The following is a 19,847-nucleotide window of genomic DNA, read 5'->3' as shown; positions in this document are numbered from 1 at the left end:
CCAAAGCCCAAATTTTCAACTGCACTGGTAGGCTTGAATATTAAAATATAAGCTCATGATTTTGAAGTAAAGGAAAAGTGATAACTATATCTTTTAAAGCAAAACTAAAAAGTCGTTTATAAAAATTATTGTATTATTTAAATGTAAAAAATATATAAATCGTATCAATAACCTTAAAGAATTTGAAGATTTAATTTCATCCTCTAACCAACTCAGGTAGCTCACCAATCCATCTAAAATTGTTTTTCCAGAGACTTTCATTATCCAAACAAATTCCAGGAGCCTTTACGTTCTCTGAGGTTATAACCATTCTAAAAATATCTCTTTTGTGTGCTTTTTCCACAGATTTTGAAGGATTTAATTATTTTTTTAATTATTCAGTTGGACTACATTTAGATTACAGTTTGAATAATACACTCATGTTATGAGCTACCTCTTCTGTCAAAATTATTCCTCAAAAATAATAAGTATATGTACTCTAGGCTATGAAAATTTAAAAATTCTGATCTTATTATTGTTGTCATGAACATACGTGTCCAGTATAAACTTCCCCAAAATTGCATCAACTTATTTCCTTCCTTATCCCCAAAAGGTTACTTCAAACCCTTTAAAAATCTTGGTTATTAGGAAAGTTTCAAAGAATTCATCAAAAATAAGAACAAATCATTTTAATAACATTCTTGTATGTTTAAACACCCATATTAAAAGGCACAGAAAAAAGACAAAAAAGGCACCGAAATAGTTGGGAGAGCTTCTTGTTATTAGCAAGTAAAATGAAATAACAAAGATGGATTCTGAAAGTTATGCAATAATTAAGACCAATGCTGTTAGCAAATTGCAGAGACATAAAATCATAAACTTTTTCCCATAAGCACATTTAGGGTCAAAGTTATTAATCAATATTATTAATAATCACGCTGATAATTTAAATTTTATTATGTTCTAAATATTACTTGCAAATCCCTCAGTGCTTTAAAGATTACAGATAATGACTTATTGCTCCAAATTTAACTCACAACTTCTGCTTTTGTGAGTCCACTGGGTATTTGATTTGTTCCTTCCCATTTTTCAGTTGATAGAGATCATATTTCACTTAAAAAAATACCAACTGAACTATCTTATGATTCCTTTAACCTCTGCTTTCTTAGGAATATTCACTCCTCAAGTGATCTCCATATACAATTCTTTTTCTGGGTCATTTTCATAGTTAAAGTGGAAAATTTTTTTTTCATGTATCTTCAAATAATCAAATTGTAGCTCATTCTCCACATGCTTAGGGCTAGCTAATGCCATCACAACAAGCCACACTCCCAAATCTTGCTCCAAATCTCACCTTTGAGCCTTGCTCTCTGCCACCCCATTCCAGTCACCATCAATCATTGTCAAACTCAGCTCTGAAATATGTCTCAAATCTGACTCTTTTCCCCATTCCCACCACCACTGCCTGAGTAACATTCTGACACCTGATCCACAGCTCCCAAGTACCATCCCTACCTCTGAAATCCTCAAACTCTAGAACACTCTGCACATAGTACAGTAGAAGTATCTTCCCAATGCAAATCTGAGCACTTAAATATGTAGGCTTAGAAATCGTCCAAATTTCTAATGCCCTTAGCACAAGTTCTCAAATCTTCCAGTCTAGTAGATCCTCAGAATTTTGATTAAACCAAAGATTCCAACATTACTTCCAGAAAGTCTAATTGCAATTGAACTGAAGTTGGACATCTGCGTTCTTGTAAGGCCCTGTAGGCGACTCTCATGACTGCCAGAACTGCAATCACTGGTCTGGAGGATTATGTCCAAGGTCCTCCATGATCTGACTCTACCTAAAACTCCTGCCTCCCCTGCAACTACTTCCCCTCTCAGTCACCAAATGGTCCAGTCAAGCTGAGCTCTTCTCAGCTTCATCAGGATCTCCAAGGTTCCTCAGGGTACGAACCTTCTGGCAAGAAGACTCTTCCATCTGCCAGACTCCTGCATTTCCAAGGCCCACCTGAAAGAGCACTTTCTCAGTATATCCTTTTCACTCCCAAAGATCATCATGTGTCTTAATTTGTAGGCTTTCCAGGGCTCCGACCCAGGCCTCCATGGGCAACTCCAATTGCTTGTGTTTCCCTTACAGCCACCAGCCAAGAGTCAGCACTTTTTATTTAAGGGCCAGAGAGCAAATGCTTTGCCTTCAAGGACAGTCTCAGTCACAACCACTTATCTCTGCCGGTAAAGCTCAAAAGTAGCCACAGGAAATATACAACTGAATAGGTGTGGCTACGTGCCAATAAAACTTTATTTACAAAAACAGGAGCCAACCCTGGTGCCTCAGCTTGCCAGCCTTGCACTAGATTTTTGCTAGGCTATAAAGTCTTCATCAGGTGGAGACTACCCTTCATCTTTGTTTCCCCAGTGCCTTAGATACTTCCTGGCATAAAGTAGGTTCAATAAATATTTGATGAATGAACAGTCATGAAAGAGTAACTGAGTGAACTAATAAATTCTGATGGACCCTACGTGGGACTGGCTGGGAGCAAAGCTCTCAACACTCAAACACTGCAGCAGACACATACACTCAAAGTAAAGAGGATGATTAATTTTTATTACACTGCTTTGTTGGCTCATTCATGCATTTTGGAAAAAAAGGACTTTATAACTAAATAAATAACTGTTCCACTAGACTTACTGTTCCCCAGTTCTAGCAGGGAAGAAAACACAGAGATTATTCTTTTTTTTTTTTTTCTTTTAACAGCAAAAAGAACAGGATGTGCAAAAGTCTTTCCCACAAGAGTGTCTGTAGACCACCTCTTGGTTAAGAGCTCACACTCCTGGTCCCCTTCTTTCCCACTGTGTCAGCAGAACTGGGAACAAGGGATAGAAGAAGCTTCACTTTGAATGAACAGTGGTGATACTCAGGTACCCTGAAGTCTGGCAAATATTTCTGGACAAAAGGTAACAAAGCCAGGAGACAATGAGTAGGACTTTTTAACACAGATCAGATTAATTAATCAAATGAGCCTCCTGGAAGAAAGGAGACTAGTAGGTATAAGAAGGAGGAAGATAAGCCAAGAGAATCCTAAGAGAAACACACATCTACAAATCCTGTGCCAATACTGAGAAGGAAAATCACAAAGAAAACATTTAAACAACAAACTAAAGGATAAAAAAAATACTCAGTCGGGTAAGAGTCTACCTGTTGATTTAGGCTCAGGTCAGGATCTCAGGGGATCGAGCCTGAGTTGGGCTTTGTGCTCAGCAGAGAGTCCACTTGAGAGTCTCTCTCTCCCTCCCACTGTCCTCCTCCTCTTTTTCTCTCTCAAATAAATACATAAATCTTTTTAAAAAAAATTCCAGGTGAAGATCAGGAATGAAAAGTGCCATCCATTTTTTTCATTACCAGCTGTTTTCCCTAAATCATAATTAATATAAATACAATGTAAACATCATCACTACCCTGGGTTTCTTTGCATTATGGGGGTCTACTGCTTTCTGGATTCACTCCCAATTGCTGACTTCACTCCACGCAGCAGGAGTTCACCTTAAATGTGCAAACTTAACTAGAAAGTATCCTTTGGAAAACAGAAAAACATCGTGGCTACTGGAAGCAGAACTGCTGATCTTTTAAAAAATCTCCATTTTTCCTTTTAATCATATGCTGCTTCCAACAGATTAATTCTAAGGTAAAACTTTAAAATGAAAATAGCAATTAAAAATCACCACTACCTTGGGAAAAAAAAAAAAAAAGAGTGAATAACACTGGTCAATTAAAAAAAAAGACTTTACATGAATCTAAAATTCAGCTCTTTGTTTAGATCCAGTGGCAAAATCATTCTTAAAGGAGAACTTAGTCTAATTAAATAAAAGCCTGCCCATTCATTCAATGTGATCTTATGGGAACAGATGCTTTGAATACTTAAAGCAAATTCAGTGGGAGCATAACAAAAGCAAGTTCATCTTTCCTTTTTATTTTTATTTTTGCAGATTCAAACCATGGGAAAAACAATGCTTGAAAATAAAACATTAAAAATTTTCAAGGCTAGTTTTTGTGACTATAAGGAAGATCAAGTTCTGCCTTGGAAGCACTAGGGTTTCTGTTTTAGTTTTTAGTAATAAACATGCTCATTAGAAAGCTATACAATTTATTATATAGACAAATGTATGGAAATATCTTCCCACTTATGGAGATAGTCCATATATCCATTAACTGTACAGGCAAAGGCAAAAGGCTCTGGGCAAGGTGCAAAGCTTTGGGCTGGGCCTCATGTCAGGTCATGTGTACAAGGAGACTCATTCATCCCCATTTACCCTTTCCCTTGATCTCTCCCTAATGCATCCATTTCATTATGTGACTTTAATAGAATTAAAATGTGAAATCTCCAAGGTCATAAGTTGTTACAATTATCATCAATCGTGATTGTGACCCAACCCAAGTATTGAGTCTATGAGCTTCAATCCTACCACCTTAAACAACCGGCAAATGATTGGGCCTCCTGGAAGCCAAGGTGCTTGTATGAAAGCTTATGGGTGAGGGTTCTTATTGAAATATCACAGGCTATGAGACTATGCCCTTCAATTTATATGTTTATATTGCACTGAAGCTAGTTAGAGAAGAGTAAAATAGTCACAAATCAACTGAGAGGCGCTTGGCTGGTGTAGTAAGTTAAGAGTTCAACTCTTGGTTTTTGGCTCAGGTCATGATCTCAGTTTTGTAAGACTGAGCCTGGCACTGGGCTCTGCACTCAGCTCGGAGTCTGCTTCAGATTCTCTCTCTTGCTCTTCCTCTGCCCCTCCCCACCCCTGAGCTTTCTCTCTCTCTCTTTAAAATAAGTAAATAAATCTTTTATTTTTTTAAAAAAAATCAACTGAAAGACCAAAAAAAAAAAAAAAGAGAGGAAAGAAATTCACTTCTCTTTGATGAGAGGCTTTTTTCATTACTACTATATGGCTTTATGCTTTATAAAAATGTGGTTAATCAGTAAATGCCCCAATTATAATTTGATTATAATCAAACACTAGGTTGGATGCAAAGCAAGTTTGTTGCCATTTAGAGTAACTTGAATTTAGTGCAGAATCACTTATCATCCTTGCAGTGAACTTGGCACACTAAAGACAGATTCATTTGGAAAATAAAAATATAATCACCTGCTTATTTCCAGCATTACAATTCTATCTGCAACAGAACTTAGACTTACGTCAACTTTGTGAACTATTATTAATATCAATATTTTTATAGTTATTATACAAAACCTCTATACCAAAACATATTTCTTTACTTTGGAATTTTTCTTCCTATATATAAAAGATCACGAAAAATACAATAAAATGTCATGGAAACTGCCTTTAGTAGGCTGTTTGACAAAGAAATCATTCATATTCATTTGAAATATTATTCAAATCATAGAAACAAATAGAAATTAAATAATGTGGGAAAATAACTGAAAAGGTAAACTGTGATTATTTCCAAAATTGTGGTTTTTTTCTTTATGCTTTAACTGTATTTTCTAAAAAGCTTCAGTCTCATCATTAAAAACCCAAATGCTATTTTAATTTTCATAGAACCCTTTGGTGAAACAACATATGAATGTCAATGCTATTAAAATAATATAAAAGATAATGTGCACCCTGGAAATAGTAAATTTAGGGATCTTTCCAGAATCTCCACGAACTCAAGATGCAAGTACCTTCTGGGACTATATAACCACAAATCACTTAAAGGGAGGTCTTCCTTTTGCAGCACAATGAACTTTTTGTGAGGAGTCCAAAGAATCTTTAACTGAATTCAATTTCAGAAACAAAGTGTCACTGGCATAAAGTGAAACAACCCAATAAATGGCTTTGCAATGCCAAGTGTTCATCATAAGAAAACAAAGCCTATTATCGTATTTTCCCACGTTTCATATTTAAACCATTACAGATTTCTTAAATATGCACCTGCTATGTATACTTTTTTGCCAGGTCAAACCCTCCCAAACAGGAATCTGAGGGCTGAGTTATTTTTAAAGTTTTATAACTGGCTCACACTCCCTCTCAAACTTTCTGAGCCTAATCCCATCAAGTTTCCTAGTAAAATTCCTCACTCAGTGATGTCTGCCAAAAGCGTGCATGCACACGTATGCCAAAATCCATGGACATCCAGCAGAGCTACCCCACTGCTGCCCGCTTACTGCGTGCCTCTTACTATGACAATCACTTTTCATGGATTATTTTATTAAATCCTCACAACAGCTGACAGGGGTAGAAATAATTACATCAATTTTAAAGATGAGAAAATTAGACATGGAAACTGGCTTAAGGTCACACAACTGAGCAAGTCCAGTCTGTCTCTTTCTTCCTTTTCCTTGTTTATCAAATGCCTATGAGGTTCATGTACTAGTGTTCCGGAACAGAAAATAGAGCCTATGTTCCTGGGGTTGCTTACCTGAAATTCAAATTTAAATTGTGCCTCCTGGACTTTTATGTGCTAAGTCCGGGGATCCTGTTGTTCCTGGTCACCATGCCATACCATGTGCCAAGTGGACTCAGTGGTTAATCTGATCTCTCTCCAGCATGGCTGGACTGGGAATGTGGACATAGGGACACTGGGATGGATACCTTCAGGGACAGGTGTCCCTGTGGACAGTTCCCCAGGGCTGTCTCCCATCAGGACAGGACCATGACATATCTCTTCCAAGTGCCAATGTGCTCAGTGGCTTTTCACATCCATTAGGAGAATCTCTGTCATTCGCCAAAAGCCAAACACCCGCAGGGTGTAGCATGTGTGTGCTGCTGTCCTGTTCGTGCAGCACCACACACCTCCAGAAACAATGGAGAGTCTTTCAAGTCAAGCTCACAGGCAAAACTTTTCCAAATTTCTTTAGGGTTGAATGAAGGACAGAAGTTTCAGCTCTTCCAACTGAGGTCATATTTGCACCTTCTACACCAGCAGCTGACTCCTTCCCCTTTGCCTAAGAATAAGAGTTCATTTTCCCTAAGGGTTAGCTTTGGGGCTAAAGATTGCCACGCCCTTGTGTCCTTGCCCAGACATGGGAATCTGGGATAAATCTGCAAAACCCAATCCATTTTCCCCTGAGGATCTTCCCAGACGCAGAGTGGCACAGATACAAATCACATCCTTGAAGTAGATATATTGATTCAACAGGTATCTCTACGCTTCTGCCAGGGGAGAAACTATGCTACATTCTAGAGAAACAAAGAAAAGACCAGCACATCCTCCGCCATCTGGTAAGTCAGTATCTGATAATGGCAGGTGGGGTGTGGGTGGTACCCGACAAAAAATAATGCAGTAATGCAGTTAAGGAAGGTAGATGAGAAGTGTGCTAACAAGACCACGTAGAGCAGGGGATGGAGGAACTCAGGCCCAGGGGAAGACTCCTGAGCCAGAACTCTTGACTACAAATATGAGCTCAACAAGTAAGAGAACTTGGGGGAAGGGGTAATGTTCCAGGAAAGCAAAGAAGTTTGTTACCAAATCCCAGAATAAGAAAGAATCATTTTACAGTGGTGGGCAATATAAATAACTCCACATGTCTGGGCTATGAGAGAATGAAAAAAAGCGGAGTTTGTAAGGGATGTGGAACCACAACCACAAGGCAGAGGGTGTGGTGGGCAACACCAAAGCGCGAGCATTTATCCAACAGGAGCTACCAAAGTGTGTGGGGGTGCATTCTAAAAAAGATGGCGTTGGCCATGGTACACAGGAGGAGGACAAAATCTGGAGGCTAGAGGACAAATTAAAACCCCTGCAACATACGGTCCAGGCTCCCAGTGATGAAATGTGTTGGAAGTCAGCACCTGAAGTCCCCCATGTATTCCTCACATGCCAAAGTAAGTCCAAGTACACCAAGTAAACCAAACCACTCTGTCCTCACTGTCAACTCCAAAATATCAAAAGAAATGCAGGTGACATGCTCAGTGCTAGGAACTAAGCCAACTTCTGTCTATGCTTTTGAAGTTGTGCCCATACACCTCAATGTCTTCAAGGGTTAGGTGGATGCACAAGGGCTCCTTGAGATCTGAGAGCCAAAGCGATTATTCTAGAAACTTTTCAGTGTTTATCTAGAGTGCCCAGAGTATAAGTCAGACTGAGCTTCACTCAGCTATATGTGGAAATTGCATATACTCTCTTGCTATGAAAAGTATGTTTTATAATCTAGTAAAATTGACCAAAAGAGATATAACCATTCCAGTGCCCAAAGTGCTTTGCTAGAATGCCAGAAGAGTCCAAATGGCCTCTTTCTTCAAAGTTAGCATTCTTCCAAAGAAAATGGTATGAAGTATTTTTCATACATCATCCTCAAAACACATTGGCAGGATAAGTGATTTGAATGCAAGGATTATGCCTGTTTTCTGAAGAAGTAATGATAAATAGAAGAGCAACAATTCAAGATCTGTTCTGATGGTGTTCTAGCAGCCTCCTCATTAAACTGGAATGTCAAGTGTTGACCTGGATATAGGACCTTAAAAGAGGTAAATAATAACAATTTCCTTGAATTATCAATAGACTGGTATATGGTGTAATCATGGTCTCAGAGAAAGGTAACAATAGGCATCGGAATGGATGTCAAATGAACCTCTTGACTCTAGAATTTTCTTAAAGAACATACCGAGACTGGAGTAAAAAATGCCTGCATCTGAAATCTTGAGTCCAGCTTTTATTAGACATCATAGTATGTCCTGCCTCAATGTCCTCATTTCTACCATCAGAATGTTGACAATACCTACCTCTCAGCTTTCATGGAAAAAAATGAATTAGTTCCTGTCAGAACAGTTCCTGCCACATGAGGAGCACCCAATAAATGGGTGTAGCACCTTGCTACAAAGAGCAGGTGTCATCCTGTTATTAGTAGCATACTTTATGGTACCCTTATTCCATATTTCATTCTTAGAAGTATTACTTAGCACTCATCAACTATGGCAGAGAAGCTCATGTGTAGCTGCATCGATGTCAAATGAAATCCAAAATTATCTGTGGTGGCAAAACATTAAGATCTCTCACCTTGCTCCTACAACAAGTTCTTTCTGTCCTGGGTCAAATGTTAACTGCGAGAAATCCACAGCATTCTTCGCTCTGAACTCCCGTAACCAGGGGCCAATTTCTAAATAGGAAAAATAAATAAATGAAAAGATAAAAATGAATGATTTTTTTCCTCCAGGGACCACAAAAAGTGCACATCAGGTAGCAAACATTACATTTCAGAGAGGATTTGGAGGTCCCCTAACGTGAGCGCTTAGGGGCCACTGGAAGTTTCCATCAGAATGTCACATAATCCATACTGAGAATGTGTAAAACATAGAGGGCAGCCACCCAATAAAGAGTGAGCAAAGCATCCGCGCTTGGGTGTGATTTACAAGCCAGAGGTGCATTTTCCTTTGGGCTCTGGCCTGGCCCGAAAATCACGCAGCATTCACAGGCTTCATCAAGGGAATACTGAATGCCAACAAGACCATTTCCTGTGTGTGCTCACTGGCAAGAACTGAAGACTTGAGAATCACAAAGCCCTCCTGGGGAATCCAGGACAAACACAGGGGTACCAGGAGCCCTCCTTGGAGGTGAACAGTCTAGGTCCCTGTCTTCAGGTTTCTATTTTGGCCCCATGATCAGGCATGTTAAACACATACAGAACTTTCTAGATGAGAAATCTAGTTACTTCTAGGGCTTGCTGGCATTTTTTTTCCCAAGGGAAACCAAGAAATAGCCACCCTTTAGAAACAGGTTTTTCACAAGACTGTTTCACAAGACTCCTATGATACGGCCTCCAGCCTAGAGTCCATTTATTGTAACATGACAGCATTGGAGAGCAAGAGAATGCTGCTTCAGGAGCCATTTTTGCAATTTTTATTAGCACATTTTTAATACCACAAAAATACTCTGGGAGTTGCCTGCCAGTTGTGCCTCGCCTTATCATTATTCCTGACAATTAGCCATGTCATCTGTCAGTTTTTTCTTGAATTTACGATTTTGAGTGATATCACACTGACTAAAGAGGCACATGACAAATGTCACATCCACAAAGTCATTGGTATCGCACAGGAATAATGTCTTTTAACAAAAGCAGATGCCAAAACCAGATTTAATATGGAAATATGCCCACGTCACATAACGTGTCCCACACAAACACCTTTGTTGATGTGATTGAGATGGATTATTTTCCAGGATTGGCTCTGTATAGCACTTCTCTGCTACAAGTTATTGAGGGAAAAAAAGATCATGGATGGAAAGCTGTTCTAGTCCACATAGAGGAAACCAGGGTTGAGTTCTATAGAGACTTGTATTTGGGCTTTGAAATTTTAATATGTGTCTTGATTCTTTTTAGAAGTTTCTATAAATTTACTCATTTTATAGCCAAGTCATTTAAAAGAAAACACTTAATTATAGTAGAATATGTACAAAGCCCTGGAGCTATAAAAAGTTGTTAATAAATGGTGTGCTCAGGAGTTCGTAATTCAGTTAGGGAACTAGCGCTAGTATCTTTAAGCACAGTGTCTATGAATAGAAGATCTTTTTTTTTTTAATATTTTATTTATTTATTCACGATAGACATAGAGAGAGAGAGAGGCAGACACACAGGAGGAGAGAGAAACAGGCTCCATGCCGGGAGCCCGACGTGGGACTCGATCCCGGGACTCCAAATCGCGCCCTGGGCCAAAGGCAGGCGCCAAACCGCTGAGCCACCCAGGGATCTCCTGAATAGAAGATCTTTACAGGTATTTGTAATATTATAGGAAGTACTCACACATAAAAAGAAGAGATGATGGGGGCCCTAGATAAGAGGAAAGGAAAGATCTGACTGCATATGTACAGTCAGACTTGGGATGCCATGGTGCCCCTAGGCCATATTCCATGTTGCTCACCCTCTTGCCCACCATGCCTCATCAGTTCTGTTTCTGGAAGAGGGAGCCAAAGGCTCTTTTGTCTGCAAAGCACACAGCACAGTACCCTAAATGGGGGAGGCCAGAATGAATGATGCAATAATGAAAGAGCAATGGTTAGTGAATTCAAGAGAAGAAGAATGAACAATGAAAGGAGAGAAGGTAAACAGAGAAGAGAGAAAGGGACAGTAACTCAAGAAACCACTGGCAGGCGTCTTTAAATATAACTGTAAAAATATCTGCTCACAGGTTAACACGTCTGGACTTGGCTTCACCCATGCCAGAGAGGCTTTGAAATGTTCTCAAGCAAGTACTTGACAGGTGAAAGCAGGTATCCTAGGAAAGTGCCTGGGCCACTGGTGGGCAGGATGGGGGCAGGAATGTTAGCTGTTGGAAAGCACCAGCATACACGCTAGGTAGCGGCTATGCGAATGGAAGGAAGATGTGGTGGGGGAGCCTCATGGGCCTGATAACCAACTGGAGGTGAGGCTCAGGTAACAAGCTGAAGATAACAAAATCTTTCCAAGACTGAATGGAGAGGAAGACGATGATGACAAGACACAGGCATCAGGAGGTGAGGGTGGTCTGAGAGAGAGAGAGGACAGTTTCAGCTGCAACAGCAGGAAAGGTCACATGTGAAGGATGGCCCCAGAGCCATTGCTGAGCATGGCTAACATCTAGAGATGCCTGGAGAGCTCTCTAGGTCAAGAGCTTCATCACACAGGCAGGAAACTCATGCCCAGGGAGCCCTGCCCCGGACTGAGTCCCTGTTCCTGAGTGTCCCTCTAGGGCTCTCTTCTCCCAAACTTACAGCTCCCAGAGCCAGGCACACATGTTGACTCAAGGGGGGAAGAACAGGAGGTTTCATGAGGCCAGAACAGAGAGGCACAGGCTGACCTTTGCACTGGAGGGGTAGAAACATGAGCCATATAAGGGGAGAGGGGGCTGCAAAAAGACATTAGAAGAGCATCAGTGAACCTGTCTCTCATGCATGAGTCTCTCTTTTCTGTTAGACAAACGGGAAGAGTGGCCAACAGCGACCAGGATGAGGAGACGCACTTAAGGTTTGGTTCCTACACTGAGCAAGGAGGAGGGCTACACTGCTTCCTAAAACACCGTCGAATAATAAAACGAGGCACACAGACAGGGAAAGACAAGCGAACAACATATAGATTTATCACTATTGTTCCCTTTTCTGTATTTTAATTTCCAAAATGCTTCCAGGGGATTTTTATGGTCAGCACTAGATCACAGTTCAGTGATCTGCACATCCTCTTCTTTCTTTTTTGATTTTCCTGTGCATTCCCCCAAGTCTGGCTGTCCTGACTTTGCATATCACACAGCCTCTACCTGACGGACTACCATGAAGGCCTGGGGAGAAAGCTCCAGCACCAACTCATCCCTAACTGAGAATGCGCCTGTCCCAACACCCCTTCTCCACCACTTTCCTGGCAAGATCAGGGGCCAGAGCTCTCTCCTCTATGCCAAGACCAGCCCTTCCTCCTCTGCTCATCCCACTTCTTCCCTCTCCTTTGGTCCCTTCCCTAAATCACCTGTTCTCTCTTCTAATATCTCCCATGTTACCAGGCTCCTTCCCTCTGTCTGGAAGTATACATAAATTCCCTGTCTGGAAGTATACATAAATAACCTTTCAAAATACATTTTCCTTACACTCTTGTTATGACAGTGTCAAACACCCAAGACAAAATGTATAGTAAACTCTGAGCCTGTGCCTTCTTTGACAAACTGTACCTCAGTTTCACATGTGCATTCCAACAACCCCTTAAAGAACATGGAATCCCAACTCTATACAGCTTATTTCAGAGATGAGCAAAGAGATAAAGCTTCCTAATGCAGATGGGAGGCAACTGTGATCCTGATAATCTTGCTAGTAAGGCTGCATAAAGACATTATGAGAAAGGAAAATCATTGTATAACCTCATTTAAGAACATGGCTGAAAACATCGCTAAGGAAAGCTGTGTATTAGCAAATCATACACACACACACACACACACAGTGTGTCATATGAGATAGGGTCTATTCCAGAAAAACAAAATGGATCAACAAGCTTAATGTCAGAAGTCTTAGCGCCGCCTTCAGCCCAGGGCCTGATCCTGGAGACCCGGGATCGAGTCCCACGTCGGGCTCCCTGCATAAAGCCTGCTTCTCCCTCTGCTGTGTCTCTGCCTCTCTCTCTGTTTCTCATGAATGAATGAATAAATAAATAATCTTAAAAAAAAAGAAAAGAAAAGAAAAAGAACCATTAGGGATACAGAAAGCGAGAAGAATAGAGTGTCAAGTAAGGCAGGTGAGGACAGTCTGACCATGAGGCAGGTGGTGGGAAACAAGCTCAGCAAAAGCCACAGAAAGGTCAGGGTGACAGAAGAGAGCAGGGGACGGCACATAGCACCTGGTAGGTTGAGAATATAATTTTCAGTAACATGAACTTTCTTAATAGACACTCATTTCTCCCAAATAATGGGTTTACCTTTTTCATCTTTCTCTCTTCTGATCTTGCTGGGGAAAAAAAAAAAAACACTTGATAAAATGGAACTTAAACACGGCAGCCAATACCACCGTGTTTGGAAGTTAAGTAGTAACATGAAGCCTATAACTTCAAATTCAATATTTTGTAGATAATTTTTAATATTTGATAGCAATCATTCTAGCTAATCTATTCTTTACACAAATAGGGCTTTTTAAACAGGGCCTCTGGCAATGACTTTCTATTGCATAAGTAGCTGCAAAGATACATTTGTTCTTTCTCTTACCACTATGTAAGCACCCATATGATTGTTTTGCAAAGATTTTAAAAATTTTATTTATTTATTTGGCAGAGAGCACACAGAACATAAGCAGGCAGAGTGGCAGGCAAGGGGAGAGAGAGAAGCAGGCTCTCTTCAAAGAACCTGATGTGGGGCTCAATTCCAGGACCCCGGAATTGACAACCTGGGCCAAAGTCAGACACTCAACTGACTGAGCCACCCACGCACCCCATTTTGTAAAGATTCTACTAAAAAGTATACTGATCCAACTTTAAAAAGAACCTAGTGTTGGGACGCTTGGGTGGTTCAGTGGCTGAGCATCTGCATTCAACTCAGGGCATGATCCCAGGTCTTAGGATCCAGTCCGGCATTGGGCTCCCCACAGGGAGCCTACTTTTCCCTCTGCCTATATCTCTGCCTCTCTCTCTCTCTCTCTCTCTCTCTCTCTCTCTCTGTCTCCCATAAATAGATAAAATAAAATCTTTTAAAAAAGGAAAAAAACCCAGTGTTACAGTTTTAAGAAATATCTTTTATGAAAGTGTCAGCATTAACAAATTTGGTCCCAATGATGGTATAGATAAACTAGAAACTTAAGCTTACAGATTCAAGTTAGTCACCCCCTACCTAGCCCCAGAAGAAGATATAAAATCTTTTTAAAAAGAATACATGTTACTATCAAATAGAGATTCAAACACTCTAGAGATACTGAAGGTAGTCATGTTTATAAGCCAAGAAGCTTTTGAGATCCTGATAAATAAGTATCACAGGGGATTCTGGTGTGGAAGCCCAGGGCAGGTCCAGAACCTGACAGTCGCTGGGAAAACCAGATCGATGGCTCCTGTGAGAGCTGAAGCCTACAGCACTCGCTGTCAGGAGACCATGCTGACTGGTGGGCAAACCTGAGCAGTGAAACCTTTCGGGTCAAATAAGAGTGGCTCCGGGTAGCCTGTTCCATTCTTCACTCCAAACGTCAGTCAATTAAGGAGTCCAGAAAGCAGGATTGAGAAACTTCTTTGGAAGCCTTGAAACCCATACTGGAAAAACCTAACAGGTAACTTCCCAAGCAACACATTACACATTTGAAAAGTAATAAGACGAAAGAAAAAAATCAACATCCTCTTCATTTTGAAAGTGAACTGATTCCCAGGGATGTATACTGTTAAATAAAAACTGCCACCCACTCAGTTTAATAAATAATGCATCGATTGTTTCTGCTGTTGTGATTATGAATAACAATGATCTACAAGTCAGTTAAGATCTAAACAAAAGAGTGTTCCCATTGCCACCGGTTAGGTTTTATGTTCCAAGGGTCTTGGTGCAATGAAGGCAGGAGAAAATGTCAATAATCATGCACTGATCAGCTTTATTAAAGCAGAGAACATTCTGGAAGGAGAAAGAGAGGATGCAGGCAGAGTCTTTCGGCTGGATGGTTCAGCAGTCTAGGTTACACAGCTCTGATGTAAGGGGACAGGACAATGTCCTGAAAACTCAAGGGTTGGGTCCTCACCTTCCCCAGAAGGTCATTCGTGCTGGCTGGAGGAGGAGAGGTGCAGAGTAAACTCTTGGCTGAGCATTCTAGAAGTTCTCCCTGCCTGACCTTTCCCCAAGTTGTGAAAGAAACCATTCTACATCAAAGATACCTATTACTCTTTACAGGTGGCATGCATCTCCCTTCCATGGACGTCCTTTTCAGCTTCAGTGCATTACATGACCAATCTAGCAAGACAATCTTAGCTAAACCATGATTGGAAAACAAAGGAGTGGAATTTTTAAGAAGCCATAAAAAGAATAGCAAGGCAGGTCAGTGCTGGTTTACTGCACCGTCGCTGGACCGCTACCAATTTTCTTCCTTTTCCTTTCTCATCTGCTTTTTTCAGGCATGTTCCTCCAACCGCGATCATTCAGAGCAAGGTAAGTGTGCTTCAGGCAGCAGGTCCTAGCACCCCATGCCATGTTTCACCCCCAAAATAAGATACATCCAGGTTTTCAGTTATCGGAGTCCTGCCCGAAATCCTTTAAGGGATTAGAATAGATTTCAGTTCTAAGCCTCACGTGTTTGTCGAGTGACAAGCCAGGGAAAACACTTCGCCAGAGAGGAAAGATGCAAGTTCATCATCATTTATGCTTATGAAAAATATATATATCAGAAAAACTGATGTCTCCTATTAACACTTTTTTTTTCCTTTTGGTTACTGTCTATATGATCAGTGTTTACTTAGTTTCAGGAACTACAGGAGATACCCTTACATGTTAACAGTGTCTTATTTCATTTAATGTTTATAATCCTGTGAAGCTAGAGCTATAATCTTTCGTGCAGAAATAAAAATTAAAAAAAAAAAAAAACCCTGAGTTTTTGACAAGTTACACATCTTGCCAAATGTAACATAAGCGGTAAGTGGCTAAGCTGGAATTTAAACCCAGGATAGGACTAAGGCAGTGTTGCCATGAGGTCCAAATTAAAAATCAATTTTCTCAAGAATGTATAAAGCACATTAATCCTTAGCACCTAGTAATATATCAGCATGGATTAATCTATCAGAAATGGTAGCTGCCACCCACCGAAAGAGAGCAAAATTAGATAGAATGGAAGAGGTGGTAATTTTCAGATGGGGGGCAGGAATGTTCCAGTGCAAGCTGCCTATTGGGTAGAGCACAGCTGGAAGAAAGAAGGTCCCAGAGAAAAGCAGAAAGAAACCAGGGTCCTTCCACAGGCATCCATGGAAGAAGATCCCAACAATGGAAGATACACTGTCATTTTTTCCTCCAAGACAAGTCCTATTTACTACCTCAGCTAATGCAGAAATATGCCAATATTCTACTCACCTTACTTTAGCTTTCTAGAAAGACTGAAAAATACCAGGCCAATTTTGTTTCTCCAAATGTAAAGACCAATTATTTTCTCTATAACTGCTATCTAGAACTCCACAGAGTCAAAGTAGGTATAGTAGGACAGGACACTGGCTATCCCGCAATCCACTGCCCAACTCTATAGCTTATAAAACTAAGGGCAAAGAAGTTCCATGACCACCCAAAGTTACATGCCAATGAGGATGAAGTGGAAAATCCCAAGTCCAGTGATTTCTTTGCCAATCTATATTCTTCTTCATCACAGCACTAGTAGAAAATCCATCCAAATGGGAATACCATTGTGTGGTCTCTGAGCACACAAAACTTTCTAAATCATAGTATTTTAAGGGCCTAAAATGTCTATATCTTGATTTAGATCTCAATATATTCATCTGTATGTTGGCATGTATAAATTATAGGTACCGTGTGTTTATTTGCACATATATACATATATAGATATATAAATATGTATATTAAGTGTATTTTTACATATACATGTATACCTGAATACAGATTTATATAGTTATACATGTATCTAGAGGCATCAATATGTTCATTTGTATATATACATGTGTGTATATGTAAATACATACATTTACACATATGTATTTGCAAAAATGTATATAAGATCTATATATCTGTATATATACATATATATATGTTAAAGACACTAAATTAGAGAGAAAAAATCTCAAAAGATTGCTACAGGAAATGATCAAAATGTTCAATTGATATGGCTTTTTTTTTTATTTAATTTTTTAAAGATTTTATTTATTTATTTATTTGCCATAGAGAAAGAGGGAGAGAGAGCACCAGAGAGCACAAGCAGGAGGAAGAGCAGAGGGAGAAGGAGAAGCAGACTCCCTGATGAGCAGGGGGTCTGATGCCACCACCACGGGGGCTCCATCCCAGGACCCTGGAATCATGACCTGAGCCAAAGGCAGACGCTTAACTGACAGCCACCCAGGCACCTTCAACTGATATTACTTTTTAAAACTAAAACAAAAATATTCAGTAGTAACCAATTAGGGAAAGTAAAACATTTTTTTCCATAAAGCATTTTTACGCCGGTAAAAGCAAAAAGGATCCAGTACACTAAGAAGGCGTAAAGCATCTTTCATTTCCATTTTTATTTGTAAACATGACACATAAAACACAGAGTTTTGAAATGCTAACAGTGCTTTTTCCCATCCTTTCTGTGTTCAATCACGTATCTGTTCAACAGGGGTCAGATGCTCCATCAAGCCTCTTCATATGTTTCCTCTGCAATGACATTTTAATACTTAATCCTTCTTTCACAGGTTCACCACTGCAAAAATCCACTAACTGCAAGTTTTGCAAAATATCTGTGCTCTGGAATTGGGCTCTTCTAAAGTTCACTGCTCCACCTCAGACAGCTTGCCAGGTAGATTTCTTAAGAACCCAAAGAGCTGTGATCGTGCACTTTTTACTCACACTATTCCCTGATTTGGGTGTTCTCCACTCAAACACAATTTGAAAGCCACAAGTGTCATTTAAGCTCTGTTTTACAGCCTGGAAGCTCCATTATACTATAGATTCAAAATGTAAACAAGCATTAAATAATAGCCACAAATCTGTTAAAATTATAGGAAGGAAAGCATGCACTATTCCTGTAAGGGCAGGACCGGACAGCCTATCTTGAGAAGGTGGCTGTAGATAAAGACTGGCGGGGGGAGGCTGAGGACATGCTTCACCCTTCAAAGAGATTCCTGCGTGAATTTCAGACATGTTGCTTCTCCAAGCTAGATTATCGCAAGATAATATAGAACTGATAAATGGTTTCTATTTTTCCTGGGTATACATTTTAAGAGAAATCTTAGACAAAACTTCATTACAATCAACCACCATCTTCATAAGCAACTGAAATGTACTCCCTTTCTGAATCAATGGTGGGATTCACAGTTTCTACTATTTCCCCAAATCTTCATTTGTGTGCGTGATCTTCTGGCCATACCAGGAAAACCTGTTCAATCTCAGGATCTAAAAGCCAATGGGGCCCAAGAAATTCTGAGTCATCCAAGGGTTACCTGAGACACACCTGGCAAGGCGTAAAGAGAAGTTTCTGGAATGTTGTCAGTAAACTAGTTTTCAAAATCTGCCTGGCAGGCTGGCGTTGCCTTCCCTTTTGTTTATAACTTTTAAGATCGTGGAAACCTCCTATTTCATTAAACCATCTGGAGCAATTATTCCTAGTGGCTGCAGGATAAGAACCAAGCTGATAAGAAGCAGGATTTTATTGCTGGATAACTCACACAAGAAGCAATTTCTATTCATCCATCCATCAAGACAGATTTTTTTTAATTTAAAAGATTATGCAAATGCATATGTAAACTAGGCAAGACCTTCAAACCCCTGGACTGTGACCAGCTTTGTCCTCCAGGCCCTGACATGTGTTCCAGGGCTGCCCTGCCCCTAAACTCTGTGCAACTTTCCTACAGGAAACTTTGTTGGTGCAGAAGGGTCTTAATTTTGCCTTGTGACCTGCGGCATATGACTACAGGCTATAAAATCTAATTGCAAAATCTTAATGTTGTGCCAGAGGACATTAAAAAGTAATTTCCTTCAGATTTATAACTTGAGAATTACAAATGATGTTAATGTGACTCAAAATATAAAAATGAACTGTTTCTACTCAACGGGCACTTAGATTATTCCGGGAGTGGCCACATGCTTGCTATGTAAGCAGTGATGACCAGAAGTCTGAAGGGCACAAATAAAGCCCTTCATGCAAGAAAGTCTCCTTGCTTGAAGGCATTCTAAATAAGCCTCAAGATGGTCTCTTTGCCAAACTATTGATTCTATCTTATTCACCTGAGCTAGAACATTTTCCAAGACCCACCCAGATTCTTCCAGAAACTTCAGGATTCGGCAATAGGGTGATATACATCCAACTGGACAACACAATTATTCATTTACGTAGTCAACAAACAGTTGAGTACTTGCTACTTGGAAGACCCCGCCTGAGTACTGGCCAGGATACAGTTATATAAGACAGACTTCTGCCTTCAAGACACGTATAATTCAGCTGAAAGGGTAAGATATACACAGAAGAGAGCTAAACTGAAGAAGAGGAACATGAGCTGGCCCCAAGAAAGTGTGATGGTAAGTGCTCTAAGGCAGCGCTATCCAGTGAAAATAATAACATGACCTACATGTGTAATGTCAAAATTTCCAGTCGCTATATTTAAAAAAAATGCTAAGAAGCAGGTAAAATTGATTTTCAACAATAGAGTTTATTTAACCCCATATACCCAACATATTATTTCAATATGTTACCAAATAAAATCTGCTCGGATAGTTTGACTTCATGTGCACATTCTACGTTTTTGAATTCCTGTGTGTATTTAACACTGATG

The 19,847-nt window shown here is 40.0% G+C and overlaps 1 protein-coding gene across 13 annotated transcripts in view; it reads right to left on the bottom strand.

Annotated features, from left to right (window-relative positions):
• The window catches only part of SEMA5A (semaphorin 5A), a 474,025-nt gene that overhangs the window by 248,737 nt on the left and 205,441 nt on the right, over positions 1-19,847 (bottom strand). For all 13 annotated transcript variants that reach the window (XM_077879611.1, XM_077879602.1, XM_077879610.1 and 10 more), the window contains one exon: positions 8,984-9,083. In XM_077879611.1, the coding sequence (XP_077735737.1) occupies positions 8,984-9,083 (100 nt within the window). The remainder of the gene's footprint in view (positions 1-8,983; positions 9,084-19,847) is intronic.

Source organism: Canis aureus, chromosome 31 (assembly GCF_053574225.1).
Source record: "Canis aureus isolate CA01 chromosome 31, VMU_Caureus_v.1.0, whole genome shotgun sequence".
Taxonomy (NCBI): Eukaryota; Metazoa; Chordata; class Mammalia; order Carnivora; family Canidae; genus Canis; species Canis aureus.
Note: the sequence above shows the minus strand (reverse complement) of the source record. Positions and strands in the feature narration are given on the sequence as shown.